General features: G+C 50.4%; 1 protein-coding gene across 1 annotated transcript in view; it reads left to right on the top strand.

The window, feature by feature from the left end:
- Nucleotides 1–961: 961 nt before the first annotated feature.
- The window catches only part of PDE6B (phosphodiesterase 6B), a 28274-nt gene continuing 13023 nt past the window's right edge, over nucleotides 962–16212 (top strand). The window contains exons 1-3 of the mRNA XM_057546985.1: nucleotides 962–1429; nucleotides 4400–4552; nucleotides 4850–4939. Coding sequence (XP_057402968.1) covers nucleotides 962–1429; nucleotides 4400–4552; nucleotides 4850–4939 — 711 coding nt within the window. The remainder of the gene's footprint in view (nucleotides 1430–4399; nucleotides 4553–4849; nucleotides 4940–16212) is intronic.

The raw sequence follows: 16212 nt of genomic DNA, 5'->3' as shown, positions 1-16212 counted from the left end.
ACACCCACGTATGCACACACATCTGCACATGGTTTCTTGTGTGACGTGAGAGTCAGACTGACCTGGGATGAGTCCTCCAGTTGTAACCCCCGACCTTTCTGATCTCATCCTGGCTCACCGGGAGGCTAATAGCCGTCTGACTCAGGGGAGGACGGCCGCGGCTTCAGCCGGAGGAGCTTGCTGCCGTCTGGGCCCGTGGGTCCCCGATGGAGGCACGGACGCTCAGGAATGATCCCGTCTGTAAAATATGGCAGTGCCGTCAGTGCAGCTGCGGGTCCTGTGCAAGGAGAGGGTCCAGCAGCGTGAATAAGGGTCCCAATACGTAGGAATTAGGCCGAGAAGGGAGATGCGTGGTGGGCATTCGCCAAGACCATTTCTAACTAAGGATGCTGGCTCTTAACAGACAAGAGCCGCCTCTTCACCACATAGGAGAAGGGAAAGTCTGTGCAGAACCCCTATGGTCCCAATTCCACATCTTCCTCCCTTCTCCCCACTTCCCTCCGTGGGCGTGGGCAGCACTGTCGGGGGGGTCCCTCCACCTCCCCGAGGCAGAGCTGGTGCCCTGCCACCCCACAACACCTGAGCCCGACTCTGGGGGCCCAAGAGACTTGGAGCTACCTGTCGGCCCATCCCAAGTCCTCGGGCGGCCGCTCGGGCAGAAGGGGTCATGGCACTCCGGGGGTTACCCCTCTCCAGGGGTTGGGTGTGAGGGCCTATCCCAGCGCCCAGGATCCCTGCCTCAGGCAGAAGGCCTGAGCTCTTACACTGCAGCCCCCGGTCCAGGGGCTCCGGTTTTCCCAGGAAGCGGGCAGTCCGGGGCCTGGGGGTGGGGGGAGGGCAGGCGTGGGCGAGTCAGCTGGTGCGGTAATCATCGCTAAGAAAGGCTTTGCTGATGACAGTGTTTGCTGCAGGGCCTGGTGCGCTGGGGGCCGGCGCTCCTCCAGACGGGAAGCCGGGCACCATGAGCCTCAGTGAGGAACAGGTGCAGGCGTTCCTGGACCAGAACCCCGGCTTCGCGGACCAGTACTTCGGGAGGAAGCTGAGCCCTGAGGCTGCGGCCAGCGCCTGCGGGGATGGGTGCCCGGCGGGCTGCACCAGCTTCCAAGAGCTGTGCCAGGTGGAGGAGAGCGCGGCCCTGTTCGAGCTGGTGCAGGACATGCAGGAGAGCGTGAACATGGAGCGGGTGGTCTTCAAGATCCTGCGGCGTCTGTGCGCCATCCTGCATGCCGACCGCTGCAGCCTCTTCATGTACCGCCAGCGCAACGGCATGGCCGAGCTCGCCACACGCCTCTTCAGCGTGCAGCCCGGCAGCGTCCTGGAGGACTGCCTGGTGCCTCCTGACTCCGAGATCGTCTTCCCGCTGGACATCGGGGTCGTGGGCCACGTGGCTCAGACCAAGAAGACGGTGAATGTCAAGGATGTGACGGAGGTGGGTCCTGGGCCTCGTGGGAGTTGGCGAAGGGTTCCCACAGGCCCCGAAGGGCGGGTCAGCCCGCTGGCTGTGAGGGGACCCTCGGCTTTTAGGAAGGCGGCCAGAGAGGCAAGTGGAACAGGTCCAGGCCAGAGCTCGCGGGAAGGAAGGAGGCCCTGAGGTGGCTGCGAGGGCGGCCTGGGCAGGCCCTGCTGCCCCCTTGACCTATGATTCCCTGGATGGGGGTTTGGGGAGGACGGGGTCTGAGCAGGGGCTGGCGCAGAGGCCCAGAATGGAGGGGCCAGTGGACCCCAGAGCCTAACCATACTGCTCACTGGGGCGAGCAAGTTTGGGGTTCAGGAGAAGCTGATCCAGGTTCCCCGGTAGTCCAATGGTTAGGACTCGGCGGTTTCACTGCCGCGGCCTGGGTTCAGTCCTGGAACTGAGATCTGCAAGCATCACAGCCAAAAAAAAAAAAAAAGAAGCAGCAGCTGGTCCAGGAGGGGTGGGGGCAGGAAGGGTGGACGCAGTGCCTGGAGCGGAGAAGTCTGGGAGGACAGGTTCTGGCTGGACGGGAGGGAGGGAGAGGCCAATGACACTTCTGGGGGTGGGGCGGGGCGCCAGGAGGACAGATGCCCCAGGGGAGAAGGGGGCTGGGACTGGGAGGACCACGCCTGTTGGACATGTGTGAGGGGCAGGGCCCCGAGGGGGCGCAGGGAGAGCCGGCTGCCTTCTCCCGTCTCCTCCGTCCCACCTCGGAGAGGGCCGCTGGTATGGCCTGGGAGCGGGAAGCAGGAGCCTTGGGCTGGCTCACCTCCTCCACTTTCTGTGAAGGAATCCAGCGGGCGTTACCCAGCGGGACAGACCTCCGCCAAAGCAGCCAATATCCCCTCGTCCCTGGAGACAAACGGACTTGTGGACGGACCCCCAGACCCCTGGCTCCTTGGCTGCAATCCTCTTAAACTTATCTGCTCAAACAAGCCTCAGTCCAGCGACCTGAATATAGTAATCTCTCAGATTAGCTTCATCTTCACTTCCTTTTTAGGAAATGGGTCACCCGTGAATTGGAATATCAGGAGCATAAATTACCAGGAAAAAAAGTTCGGCAGGAATGGGGGGGCTACAACGAGCGCCTCCCCTGCTCCTCCCTCCCTCCTGTTTCTCCCTCCCCACCCCACCCCCCGCCGCCGCCTCTCCCACACTACATCTTGCCCCCTCCCTCCCGCTTCTCCCTCCCTCCCCCCGCCTCTCCCACACTACATCTTGCCCCCTCCCTCCCGTTCTCCCTCCCTCCCCCCTCCTCTCCCACACTACATCTTGCCCCCTCCCTCCCGTTCTCCCTCCCTCCCCCCCGCCTCTCCCACACTACATCTTGCCCCCTCCCTTCTTTGAGCCTCCAGCTGCGCCCCCACCTGTGCTGCTGGTGTCTCTGAGGGTCTCGTTCAAACTGCCTGTGCCCGCCCAGGGGCGGGACTGTCTCTCCCTGGGGCTCAGCTTCTCTTCCTTCCAGCCTTCACCCGGAAGGCTCCTTCTGATGTTTCCCCAACTGCCCAGCACAGCTAGATGCCTCCTTCATGGGGCAGGGGCATGGCACTGGCCTTAATCCTCAGGGCTACGCTGGGTCTCGTTTGTCATAGCTGCAGTGGAACAGAGACCAGAGTCAAAATCAGCAAAAAATCGAGTTTCCAATAAGTGTATCATGAAGCCCAGATGTCACTTTATGGAGGGGAAACTGAGGCAGAGCCTGTGTCCCACCGTGGCGGGGGTGTGTGGACAGCGGTGGCCAGAGGGGGTGCCGCAGGGCTGTGATGTCACCCTGCCACCCCTCTGTGGCCCCTGAGACCCCGGGGCTCATGAGGAGGCGGCCGGGCAGGAGGTCCCAGAAGGCTCAGCAGGGGCGCCTGGCTTGGCAATAGCCTCTGAAACCACGTCATGGGGGTCTGGCATGTCACCGAGGCATCTAGACCCTGTCGAGGTGGGCGGCTGGCTGTGGGAGGAAATTCCCAGGAGCCGGGATGGCTCAGATCAGGGAGGAGGGGGCAGGACTGAGCAAGCCATGCCAAGCACAGTTGGGCCAGGAGGCGGTGGGGGGGGGCCAGGGACGCTGTGGTGACCAATGACTGGGTCTGGGCAGTGGAAGCAGAGAGCTGGGGGCACTTGAAAGAAGTGGGTTGGGTCGGAGGGGCAGGGAAGCACCAAGGCCCGGGTCCTCTCTGTGGGGCGGAGGGTGGATGTCAGTCCTCGGAATGGGGGCGGGGCGGGCAGGCGTTTCGGGCAGTGCGATTCAGGGGCGATGGGCCTGAGGCTGGTCACACTCAGTCAGCTGGGCCCGGACAAAGCTCAGATGAGCTGCCCCCTGTGGAGACAGACCTAAGAGCCCGTCAACCGGCCCTTGACCAGGGAGCGGCCCCGAAGAGCCGCCCTAAGGCCGGGGGAACCCGCCCTGGGGGCCAGAGTCGGGCAAAGGTCTCATGGTGGGGGCAAGAAGCCCGCTGGAGCGGGGCCCAGGAGACGCCCCCCGGGGCCTGGCAGATAGGTCCTGCGTATGGGAGCTGGCCCACAGTGGCTGAAGAAAGCAGGAGACGGCAGCCTGGACTAGGCGGGGCTTGGGGGCAGGTGGACCAGACAGACTCAAGAGGCATCTAGAAGGCCAGTTGGCCAGACGGCAGCAGATGTGGGAGGTGCTAGGTCTGCCCGCAGCCCAGGGGGGCGTGCAGAGCCTGCAAGGACTCTGCAGCGCCCGTGGATCGAGAGCTGGGGGTCACTCGCTCTGAGATGGGGTGATAGAGACTGAGCCAGGCTGGAGCCCAGAGGACAGGCCATTGGCCATGTCCTCATGTGCTTCCCAGGCTCCTGATACCCGGGGCATGGCCACCTGGGTCTCAGCACTGGCCTGGGCAGCTTAGCCCTGACCCCCAGGGACCAGGGAGACCAAGACTCCAGGTCCACAGAACGACGGCCTCTCCCTTCTCTCCTCTTGCCTCGCAGTGTCCCCACTTCAGCTCCTTTGCGGATGAGCTGACCGACTATGTGACAAGGAGCATCCTGGCCACGCCCATCATGAACGGCAAAGATGTTGTGGCTGTGATCATGGCTGTGAACAAGCTGGACGGCCCGTGTTTCACAAGTGAAGATGAAGGCGTGAGTGTCAGGGAGCCCTCTGGACGCGTACACCCGTCTGTCCCTGAGTCTCACAGTCCTGTGCCTGGCGGGACCCGTGCCTGGCAGGTGATGTCTGTGTAGGCACCTCTCCTAGGCTTGGCTCCGAGGGCCCACCTACGCATCTGTGTGTACAAGTCCATGGCCCGCGGGCTGAGGTCCATGCTGCGTGTGCGCCCCCTCCTCCAGGCAGCTGGGTGTCTCCTCCACAAACGCACACCTGGGCACGCATCTGAAAACCAGGGTTTTTACCTGCTGTTGTCACCACTCCTGTTTCAGGTTTTCCTGAAGTATCTGAACTTCGGGACGTTAAACCTGAAGATCTACCACTTGAGCTACCTGCACAACTGCGAGACACGCCGAGGCCAGGTACCCGCACGTGCTGCCAGCCAGGGCACCCCCGCCGGCTCCAGGCCCTCCGGGCTGCCTGAGCGTGTCCGGGTCCCCCCACCCTGGTCTCTCTGGACAGAGGCACATGGTTCTGTGGGCACCTGGGCAGCCGAGGGAGAGGGCCCGGGGCTTTCGTGGTTGTGGACGCGGAGCTGTGAGTATACCGAGCTGAGGGCAGGGAGGCCGGGTGCCTCGCCCTCTGGCCCCAGGGCTGTGACCACGGGCGTCAGCATCCCTCCTTGGAAGCTGCCTCAAACCTTCTGCGGAAGGAGCAGGGGTGGGTTATGAACATAGAGCAGGGCAGAGGGTCCCACCACTCCGCGGCCGAGCCTCCCGGGGGGCTCTGCCTCTGGCCACACAGGGGAGCAATGGCTCCCAGGACTGGAGTCTGCCTCCCCCAGAGCGAGGAGGCCTGGGGGCCCCGGGGGGACACGGCGCTCCACCCTCTGTGGCCCGTGCGGAAGGCGGTGGGGGGGCGGACACGGTGGGGAGGGGAGGGCGTGAGAGAGGGCCCTGGGCCGGGCCTGAGGCCGCGGAGCAGCTGGAAGCCTGCGGCCAGCTGGACTGCAGCGCGGGGCTGGGAGCGGGGCCTCGGGGCCCACTGAGGGCTCCGGAGTGCACGTGGACAGGCCACCGGGCGGACCCTGAGCCCCACGCTGTGGGGACGGGGTTGCACGGGGGATTTATTAGGCCCGCTTCTTTCTTTCTGCGGTCGTTTGTCTATCAGTCTGGACTCACGGGTGTTTCCAGCACGACCTGACTGATTTCTTTGCTCAGCTTGTTTTCTCAGCAGCTCCTGTGCCCTCTGACATGTCCATCAACCCCATTTGTTTGGTTGTTTGGTGGGTGGATTTTTTTGGTTTGGGGGTTCTGCACATCCTTATTCTCTGGCACTACAAAATGCTTCAGTCTCATTTGTATTTTCCGGCCCAGTCCTGGAATTAGCCATTCCTCAAGGAGTACTGGTTCTTTTTGCTGGAGACGGTCTTAGAAACAACGACCTGGGCACCAGGTGTGATCTTGGCTTAGCGTGTCATAGCTTCTAGGCCCTCTCAGCTGACGGAGCGAGGAGATAGGTGTGTGTCTACAAGCCCATGCATGTGCACATCTGTAAATACTTCTACGTGTAACCATCTGCATCTATATTAAGTTAAGCCTGAGTTCTTGCTGATGTCACCAACCCCAATCATCCCCACACGGATCGTTCTGGCCTCCGCCCCCTCCACGCTACATGGAGACCCCTGGCTCCTGTCCTCTGCTGCCCACTTACGTCATTGTCCAGCCCCCTTGCACGTGTACAGCAGGGTACCTGTGACCCGTGAGAAACAAGTTCATCACTGGAGCACAGAGATGTGTGCAGTTCCTTTGCCTTTACTCTTGCAGACGCCATGTATTTCCAAAAACGCTGAGGTCGGCACCTTTTCCCCATCCCCTTCAGTGAGGAGGTCTCTTGCATTCTCTTGTCACAGTCTGCATTCTTTCCTGGAATCCCCCAACCTACCAAATGATTTTTAAATTTGCAAACATTATGGTTCATTCTTTGTGCTGTAAATTTCTATAGGTCTTGACAAATGCATCATGACATGTACCCACCATTACAGTGTCATAAAGAATCATTTCACCACCCTAAAGACCCCCACCTCCACCAAAGCCCTGACAACTACTGATATTTTCACTGTCTCCATAGTTTTGCCTTTTGTAGAATGTCATATACTTGGAATCATATGGTATGGAACCTTTTAGGACTGGCTATTTTCACTTAGTAATATGCATTTAGGGTTTCTCCCTGTCTTTTCATGGCTTAGTAGCCCATTTCTCTGTTTTTTTTTTTTTTTAGCATCTTTATTGGAGTATAATTGCTTTACAATGGTGTGTTAGTTTCTGCTTTATAACCAAGTGAATCAGCTATACATATACATACATCCCCATTATCTCCTCCCAGCCCATTTCTTTTTATTGCTGAATAGTATTCCAATGTCTGGATATATTACAATTTATTTATCCATTCACCCATGGAAGGACATCTTGATTGCTTCCAGCTTGGGGCAGTTATGAATAAAACTGCTATAAACATTTGTAGACGGGTTTTTGTGTGGGTACAAGTTTTCAATTCGGTTGAGTTAATACCAAGGTGTGTGATTGCTGGATAATATGGTATAATCGTGTTTAACTCTGTGAGAAACTGTGCAGAAGTGTCTGTACCATTTTACATTCCCATCAACAATGAATGAAAATTCCTGTCACTCTGCATCCTTGTCAGCTTTTGGTATTGTCAGTTATTTAGATTTTAGTCATTCTAACAGGTGTTTCGTATTATTGTTTTAAATTACAGCCTTCCAATGACAAATGATGTTGAGGATCTTTTCATATACTCATTTGCCAGCTGTACATGCTACTCTTTGGTGAGGTGTCAGTTCAGATCTTTTGCCCAATTTAAAATTATGTTGTCTGTTTTCTTGCTGTTTAGCTTTAAGAGTTTTTTTGTAAAACTGGGGTTTAAGTCCTTTATCAGGTATGTATTTTGCCAATATTTTCTCCAAAAGTATATCTTGTCTTTTCATTCTCTTACCAGTGTATTTGGAAAAACAGAAGTTTTACATTCTCTTTTTTTAAAATCGAGTGTAGTTGATTTACAATGTTGTGTTAAATTCTGCTGTACAGCAAAGTGATTCAGTTATACATATGCATACATTCTTCTTTAATATTCTTTTCCATTATAGTTTATCACAGGACATTGAATATAGTTCCCTGTGCTGTACAGTAGGACCTTATTGTTTACCCATTCTATATATAAAAGCTTACATCTGCTAACCCCGACCTCCCACTCCATCCCTCCCCAACCCCTCCCCCTTGGCAACCACAAGTCTGTTCTCTATGTCCATGAGTCTGAAAAACAGAAGTTTTAAATTTTAATAAATTTATTTAATAAACTTTTCCTTCATGGATTGTAGTTGGGTGTTGTATCTTAAAACACCTCAGCAAACCCAAGGTCACCTAGATTTTGTCCTATGTCATCTTCTAGCAGTTTTATAGTTTTGCATTTTACACTCAGGTCTATGAGTTAATCTCATGAAAGGTGTAAGTGTCTACATACACTTTTTTTTGCATGTGATGTCCAGTTGTTCAACAGCAGTTAGTGAAAAGACCAGCCTTTCTCCATTGAATTTCTTTGCTCCTTTGTCAAAATGCAGTTGACTGTATTTGTGTGAGTCTACTTCTGGGCTCTCTATTCTGTTCCATTGATCTATGTTCCTATTTTTTTCACCAATACCGTACTGTCTTGATCACTATAGCTTTATAGTCTTGAAGTTGGTAATATCAACCCGCCAACTTTTTTTTCTGCAGTATTGTACAGGCTATTTTGTGGGGTTTTGCCTTTCTATATAAACTTTAAAATCAGTTTGTCCATATGCACAAAATAGCTTGCTGACATTTTAATTGGTTCTGCATTAAATCTGTACATTAAGTTGGGAAGAATTGGCATCTTAACAATAAGGAGTTTTCAACTCATGAACGGAGAATATCTGTTTACCTAGATCGTCTTTGATTTCTTCAGAGTTTTGTTGATTTTGCATATAGATTCTTTACATATTTTGTTAACTTGTACCTAAGAATTTAATTTTATACTAATGTAAGTGGTATTGTGTTCTTAATTTCAAGTTCCAATTATTCATTGCTAGTATAAAGGGAAGCAATTGACTTTTGTATGTCAACCTTGTTATCCTGTGACCTTAAGACAATGACTAATTAGTTCCAAGAGGTTTTAAAGATTGATCCCTTGGTATTTTCGCATAGATGATCATGTCATCTGCAAACAAAGACAGTTTTTTTCCTTCCCTACCCATCTCTATCCATTGTTCTTCCCTTCCTTGTCTTCCTGCACTTGCCAGGACTTTCAGTACGATGCTGACTGTGAGTGGTGAGAGGGGCATCTGTGTCTTGCTCCCAGTATTAGGGAAAGAACCAGTTTCTCACCATCAGGTATGACATTCGCTGTAGGGTTTTTGTAGAATTTTTATCTAGTTGACCAAGTTCCCCTCTATTTCCACTTTGCTGAGAGCTTTTATTCCAAATGAGTGTTCAATTCTGTCAAATATTTTTCTCCATCGATTGATATGATCGTGTTATTTTTTTCTTCTTTAGCCTGGTAACATGGTGGATTACATTAATTGATTTTCAAATGCTGGACCAGCCTTGCACACCTGGGATAACTCTCACTTGGTCATGGAGCATAATTATTTATATATACTATTGCATTTGTTTCACTAATATTTTGTTAAGAATTTTTGTACCTATGTTCACGAGAGATTTTGGCCTGTAGTTTTTCTTTCTTGTAATGGCTTTATTTGGTTTTTGTATTAGGGTAATGCTGGCCTCAGAGAATGGGTTAAAAGGTCTTCCTTTGCTTCTATTTTCTGGAAAAGATTGTAGTGAATTGGTGTAATTTCTTCCCTAAATGTTTTGTAGAATTCACCAGTGAATCCATCAGGGATTGGTGCTTTCTTTTTGGAAGATTATTAATTATTGATCCAATGGCTTTAATACTTATAGCTCTATTCAGATTATTCTATTTCTCCTTCTGTGGGTGTTGGTAGTTTGTGTCTTTCAAGGCACTGAAACATTCATTTAATCTAAGCTATTTAATCTAGATTATTAAATTGGGGGGCATAGAGTTTTAAAATTTATTACTTATTTTCTTCTGCTTCCTTTAGGCTTAAATTAGTCTTCTTTTTCTAGTTTCCTGGGATTAGACTATTGATTTTAGATCTCTCTTCTTTTCTGATATGTACATTCAATGCTGTATTTTCCCTACAAGCACTGCTTTCACTGCATCCCACAAATTTTGACATGTATTTCCATTTTCATTTAGTTCGACCTCTTTCTAAATTTCTCTTGAGACTTCTTCTCAAGAGAAATGTATTAATTAGAAGTGTATTGTTTAATCTATATTGGAATTTTCCAACATCTTTCTGTTAATGACTTCTAGTTTATTGCCCTGTGGTATGAGAATGTATTTTTTATGATTTTTAATTCTTTCAAATGTGTTAAGATGTGTTTTGTGGCCCAGAATATGGTCTATCTTGGCGAATGCTCCATGTGACCTGAGAAGAATGTGTATTCTGCTGTTGCTGGATGAAGTAGTCTATAGATATTCGTTATATCCATTGCTGTTTAGTTCAACTATTTTCTTACTGATTTTCTGCCTGCTGGATCTATCGATTAACTGAAAGAAGAACATTGAAGTCTCCAACTATAGTAGTGGATTTATCTATTGCTTCTTGCAGTTCTATTAGTTTTTGCTTTATGGAATTTGATGCTCTGTTGTTAGGTGCATACACATTAAGGACTGTTATGTCTTCTTGGAGAAATGACCCTTTTATCATTATGTAATATCCCTCTTTACTCCTGATCATTTTTCTTCTTCTGAAGTCTGCTTTGTATAAAATTAATATAGCTATTTAGCTTTCTTTTGATTGGTGTCAGCATGGTATATATTTCTGCATCCCTTTAATTTTTTCCCAATTATTTTCATTGTGGTAAAATAACACATAACAAAAAATTTACTATCTTAATCATTTTTAATCTACAGTTCAGTGGTATTAACTACATTCATGTTGTGCAACCATCTCCACCATCCATCTCCAAAACTCTATACAGCTTCCCAAATTGGAACTCTATCCTCATTAAACACTAACTCCCCAGTACCCCCATCCCAGCCCCTGGAAACCACATTCTACTTTCTGTTTCTATGATTTTAACTCATATAGGTGCAATCCTACAGTATTCGTCTTTTTGTGACTGGCTTATTGCACTGAGCACAATGTCCTCAAGGTTCATCCATGTTGTATCATATTACAGAATTTTCTTCCTTTTTAAGGCTGAATAGTATTCTATTGTATGTATATGCCACATTTTGCTTATCTATTCATCTGCTGTTGGACGCTTTTGTTGCTTCCACATTTTAGCTATTATGAGTAATGCTGCTGTGAACATGGGTGTACAAATATCTCTTTGAAACCCTGCCTTCAATTCTTTTGAGTGTATGCCCAGAAGTGGAAATGCTGGATCATATGGTAATTCTGTTTAATTTTTTAAAGAACTTCCATACTGTTTTCCAAACTGTCTACACCATTTTATATTCCCACCAACAGTGCAAAGCAGTCCCAGTTTTTCCACATCCCTGCCAATACTTGTTTTCTGTTTTGTTTTGTTTTTAACAGTAGTCATCCTAATGATATTGGTCATCTTTTCATATGCTTATTGGTCATTTGTATTTTTTCTTTGGAGAAATGTCTATTCAAGTTCTTTGCCCATTTTTAAATATGGTTGTTTGTTTTTTGTTCTTGTTGAATTTTAGGAGTTCTCTACATAATCTGGGTATTAATCCCTTATCAGAAGTGTGATTTGCAAATATTTTCTTCCATGTGGGTTGCCTTTTTACTCTGTTGATGGTGTCTTTTGATGCACAAAGGTTTTTAATTTTCAGAAAGTCCAGTTTGTCTATTTTTTTCTTTTGTTGTTAGTGTCTTTCAAGTCATATCCAAGCAATCATTGACAAATCCAATGTCATGAAGCTTTTTTCCTGTGTTTTCTTCTAAGTTCATAGTTTTGCATGTGGATATCCAGTTTTCCTGGTACCATTTGTTGAAAAGACTGCCCTTTCCCCACTGAATGGTCTCGGCATTCTTGTCAAAAATCATCTGGCCATATATGCTAGGGTTTATTTTTGGACTCTATAAGCTATTCTTTTGGTCTATAGGTCTGTCTTTATGCCAGTATCACATGTTTTGATTAATGTAGGTTTGTACTATGTTTTGAAATCAGAAGATATGAGTCCTCCAGTTTTGTTCTTTCTCAAGATTGTTTTGACTATTCAGGGTCCCTTGAGCTTCTATATGAACTTTAGGATGGGTTTTTCTACTTCTGCAAAAACATCATTGAGATTTTGATAGGGATTACATTCAATTTGTAGGTCACTTTGGGTAGTATTGACACTGTAACAATATTAAGTCTTCCAATTCATGAGCAAAGGATGTCCTTCTAAGTATTTGTGCCTTCTTTAATTTATTTCAGCAACGTTTTATAGTTTTCATTGTTACAATAATTCTAGCTGTTATAATTGCTCATGTATTTACCTTTACTAGGATCTTTATTTCTCCATACAGCTTTGAGATCCTTTCATTTCACTTGCAGGACAGTTCTTGCAGGGCAGGTCTAGTGGTCATGAACCCCCTCAACTTTTGTTTTTCTGGGGATGTCTTTATTTCTCCCTCGCTTCTGAAGGACAGTTTTGCCATTATTTTTTGACGTTATTTTTTTTTTCTTTTAGCACTTTTTGAATACATCAGGCCACTGCCTTCTGGGCCCCAAAGTTTCTGATGAGAAATCTGCTGATAAACTTACTGAGGATCCCTTGTATGTGATGAGTCACTTCTCTCGCTGCTCTCAAGATTCTATCTTTCGACAGCTTGATTATAATGTGTCTTGGTGTGGGTGTCTTTGAGTTCATCCTACTTGGTGTGTTTTGAACTTCTTGGGTGGAAATATGCATGTCTTTCATCAAATTCCAGGGGTTTCCAGGCTTTATTTCTTCAAATATTCTCACTGTGTGTCCACCTGCCCTAGGTGAGGTCTAGCCCATCTCTCTTGGAGGAGGTGTTCTGAGTGGCTCTCATTCTGCCCTTGCTTTGAGGCTTGCTTTCTCCCAGCTTCCTCTCAGCCAAGCCCCTTAACCTAACTGCTGTGAAGACATTTCCCCAAATTCATATCAGCAGCTCCAAAAGAGTGGTCTCAAGGCAAGATTCAAATCCAACCCCACATACCCCAGGTGCGGGCCTAGTGAGGCAAGTCTGGAGCACTTTCTGGGTCCTGCCCCACCACACACACTTTCCCCCAGTGGATCTCACCCAGGGGGATCATGTTGCCTCTAGGAAAGTCAGATCTCAGGAGAAGCCAGGTTTTTGATTCTCTACCTGTCATGTCCTGAGTCCCCACCTCCCTCTCTGGATACCCCTGCTTTTCTGCTCCCCCTCATGCATACTGTCTCAGGGTCCCTTTCCTTCTGCATCAGCCACCCCAACTCAGCAGTCAGAGCCACACTTTGAAAACTTAGGTCCTGTCACTTGGTGGCCTTCAGGGACTCCCCTGCACCTTTCTGGCTCCCCCCATTCCACCATTCTGCCCCAGCCATGCCCCCTCAGGGGCCTCTGTATTTGCTGGTCCCTCTGCCAAGAACACTGTCCCGCACACCCTGGGGCTCCGCTGTGGAGAGATCTCCCCCAACCTGAGCATCCCCACACTCTGGCCCTGCATTCCCTACCCAACTCCACCTGCCGTATCCCCTGCATTTACTCATCTCCCTGTACCAAGCCATCTGGTTGGTTGGTTTGTTCATGTTCTAGCTGCCACCCCCTCCCCCCTTTAGAAAGTGAATTCTAAGAGTTGGGGATTTTTGTCTGTTCTGCTGTCCAGTTATACCAGACCTAAAGCAGGCAATAAATATCATTCCAGCAAATGAATTCCTGACACTTGGGGAACACGACTATCTGGAGACTCATCGTTTCCAGCTCTTCAGACCGCATGCATGTACAGATGTGCTTTCGGTGGGGGTTCTAAAGGGGACTTCCAACAATGGGCATACACGTCTCAATTAAGTACTTTGATTTCCACTCAGACGTCGCCTAATCCCAGTAGAAAGCCGTTTCTGAGACCTTACACTCTGAACAGCATTTTAAAGAAAGCTAATTACTTCACAGCTCTACCTCACAGCTGTTTTGGAAAAGAAAAGTCTAAAATGAACCACGCCTGTCTGCCATGTTGCCCGTGCTTCCGCCCGGTGCCCGCTTCTTCCTCGTGCTGCAGGGGGGCCCCGACCTCGAATTAAAGCAGTTCCCAGCACAGTGCCCACCCTTTCCTCCCCCAGACCTTAGCAAGCCTCCAGGGTCCTAGCCCCCCTCCCCAAGTCAAGAACCACTGTCAGTCAGTCTTGCTCACTATCTCCATGGACTCTGGCTCGGGGGCTCCCGTTAATCCCTTTCTGAGGGTGTCTCAGCCACTTTGGTCAGAGGCCATAGAAGCGACAAAGAAGTCATAGGTTTGGCCCTGGGATGTTGGAATTTATCTCACACCTGCTGCGTCAAGCTGACTGGCCAGCTTTAGCTGTGGTTCCCACTGCCCAACAGTCCATGTTGCACCACAGCTGGATGGAAGTCCCCAGGGGTGCAGGACCTTGGCCTCCGTGCTGCCCCCCAGGCTGTGCTTTTGTCCACGACCCGCTGGCTGGTGTGAAGACCGGGGCATGTGTGCTGCCCCTCCCAGGATGGGGTGGGAGACGTCCCGATGCAGGAGCTACATAGAGAGCATACAGGCTCAAATGCTGTCGCACATCCCTGATCTGTGAACAAGTGGAAGCATTCAGAAGTCAGGATATGTGAGTCTGGAGACAGCAAGGAGGGGCTGGCTCTCCTCTCCACCCTGGGCAGTGCAGGCTGGTTTCTGTCATTGCAGCTCCCACCGTGATGTCACTGGACACGAGGTTGGGAAGAGACATGCCATAGTGTGGACCTTCTTTCCACCAGAAACCTTAAGAGTATGAATAACAGTGAACTGTAGTGAAATAATGAGGAAGCAATGCGTTTGCATATTTATTACCTTTGCCTTAATGTAATTTTCTTAATTTTTAATTTAATTTAATTTATTTATTTTTTGGTCGCATGGGTTGTGAGATCTTAGTTCCCCAAACAGGGATTGAACCCACTCCCTTGGCAGTGAAATCCCCCTTCTTGGGGGCTGGAAAATTCTAAACCCTGACCTGGCAGTGGCTACAGGTGCCTCCGAAGATGCCTGCACCTCACTCAGGGTGCACCCTGGACTCAACTCAGAGAGTTAAAAATGGAACAGGAAGGAGGGGAAGGGCAGAGGCCTGGGGTGGCCCGTGCGCCTGGCTTCACACCACCGTGGACACGCTGCCTGGCCCGCTGAGCCCCCGTTTCCTTGGGGCCATATCAGAACCTGCTTCAGAGCAGGGTCCAATGTGGGGACTGGTCCTTGGTCCTACTGGGGCACTGGAAGGGCAAGGGAGACAGGACACTCTCTGCTGGGACAGAAGGAGGGGACAGGGTGGGGAGTGGAGGAAGGTCTCGCCTAGAGGCGGTGCTGGGACACCTTCTCACTCTGTCCCCATCCTAGGGGATGAGTTTGGGCACTGAAGTACTCAGATGGCTCAGAACTTAGGTGTGTGGCCCAGACACCCTGACCCCTGAGCTCAGCTCTCCAGGACATCCCTGAGCGCCTGACCTCCTCCACCCTGACATCTGTGACATGGGTTCTGGTCCCAACCAGGACTGGTGCCCAGGGATAGCTCAGCGAGTACCTGTGGGATAGATGCACAGGTGACTAACACTCACACACACTCACACTCAGATGCACACATTCGCACACACCCACACTCACAGACTTGCTCACACTGGCACGCGGGTCTCCTGAGAGAGTCTGACACCTGGGAGTCTCCCACATGTGTCGGGGGAGGGGGGGCTCCATGGTCACCCACACCCACTGCCCTGCATGTCCTGCCTCTGTCAGCTGGTGACTAAGCACCTCAGTCCCCTGCTGCTAATGGCCTGGAAATGAATGCACCCGGCACGGAACTCTCTACCTTCCCCCCACGCGCAGTGGGTAAGGATGCCGATCTGCCGCTCCCCAGCTCTTGTGACCTCGGGAAAGTCAAGTAACTTCGAGACCTCAGGTTCCCCACCTATAAAATGGGATAGCGAGGTTCTGCCCTCTGAATTCTGGGAGGATTAAAGATCCTTAGAGCAGCGGATCTCACCGCCTCCCATGCACTCTGCAAATGCACGCTGAGCACTCAGGGGCCAGGCGCTGCTCTAGCCATGAAAAAGCTGTGCCTCCCAACCTCATGGAGTTTGTGGTCGAGTCCGGAGACAATGAGACTGTACATCTGTGAGGCCGGGGACGAGATGGGGTGCTTCAGGGGATCTGGTACCGCAGGTGCTCAAGGAGGGCCTTCCCTGAGCCACTTTAGGCTGAGACTCAAGGATGAGAAAGTTCTGGGCTGAGGGCTGTGAAGGCAGAGAACAGAGCTTGTGCAAAGGCCCTGTGGTTGGTCAGAGTGAGCTTTGAGGTCACAGTGGGAGTGCGATTCGGACACACGGGCAGAGAAGTGGCGGGGCCAGGCCACCAGGAAAGCCTCCTCCACCACTGGGGAGAGGTGGGCACAGAGGGGCTGGGGCCGG

Source organism: Balaenoptera acutorostrata, chromosome 5, assembly GCF_949987535.1.
Source record: "Balaenoptera acutorostrata chromosome 5, mBalAcu1.1, whole genome shotgun sequence".
Classification (NCBI taxonomy): Eukaryota; Metazoa; Chordata; class Mammalia; order Artiodactyla; family Balaenopteridae; genus Balaenoptera; species Balaenoptera acutorostrata.
This window is presented reverse-complemented; position numbering and strand designations above follow the sequence as displayed.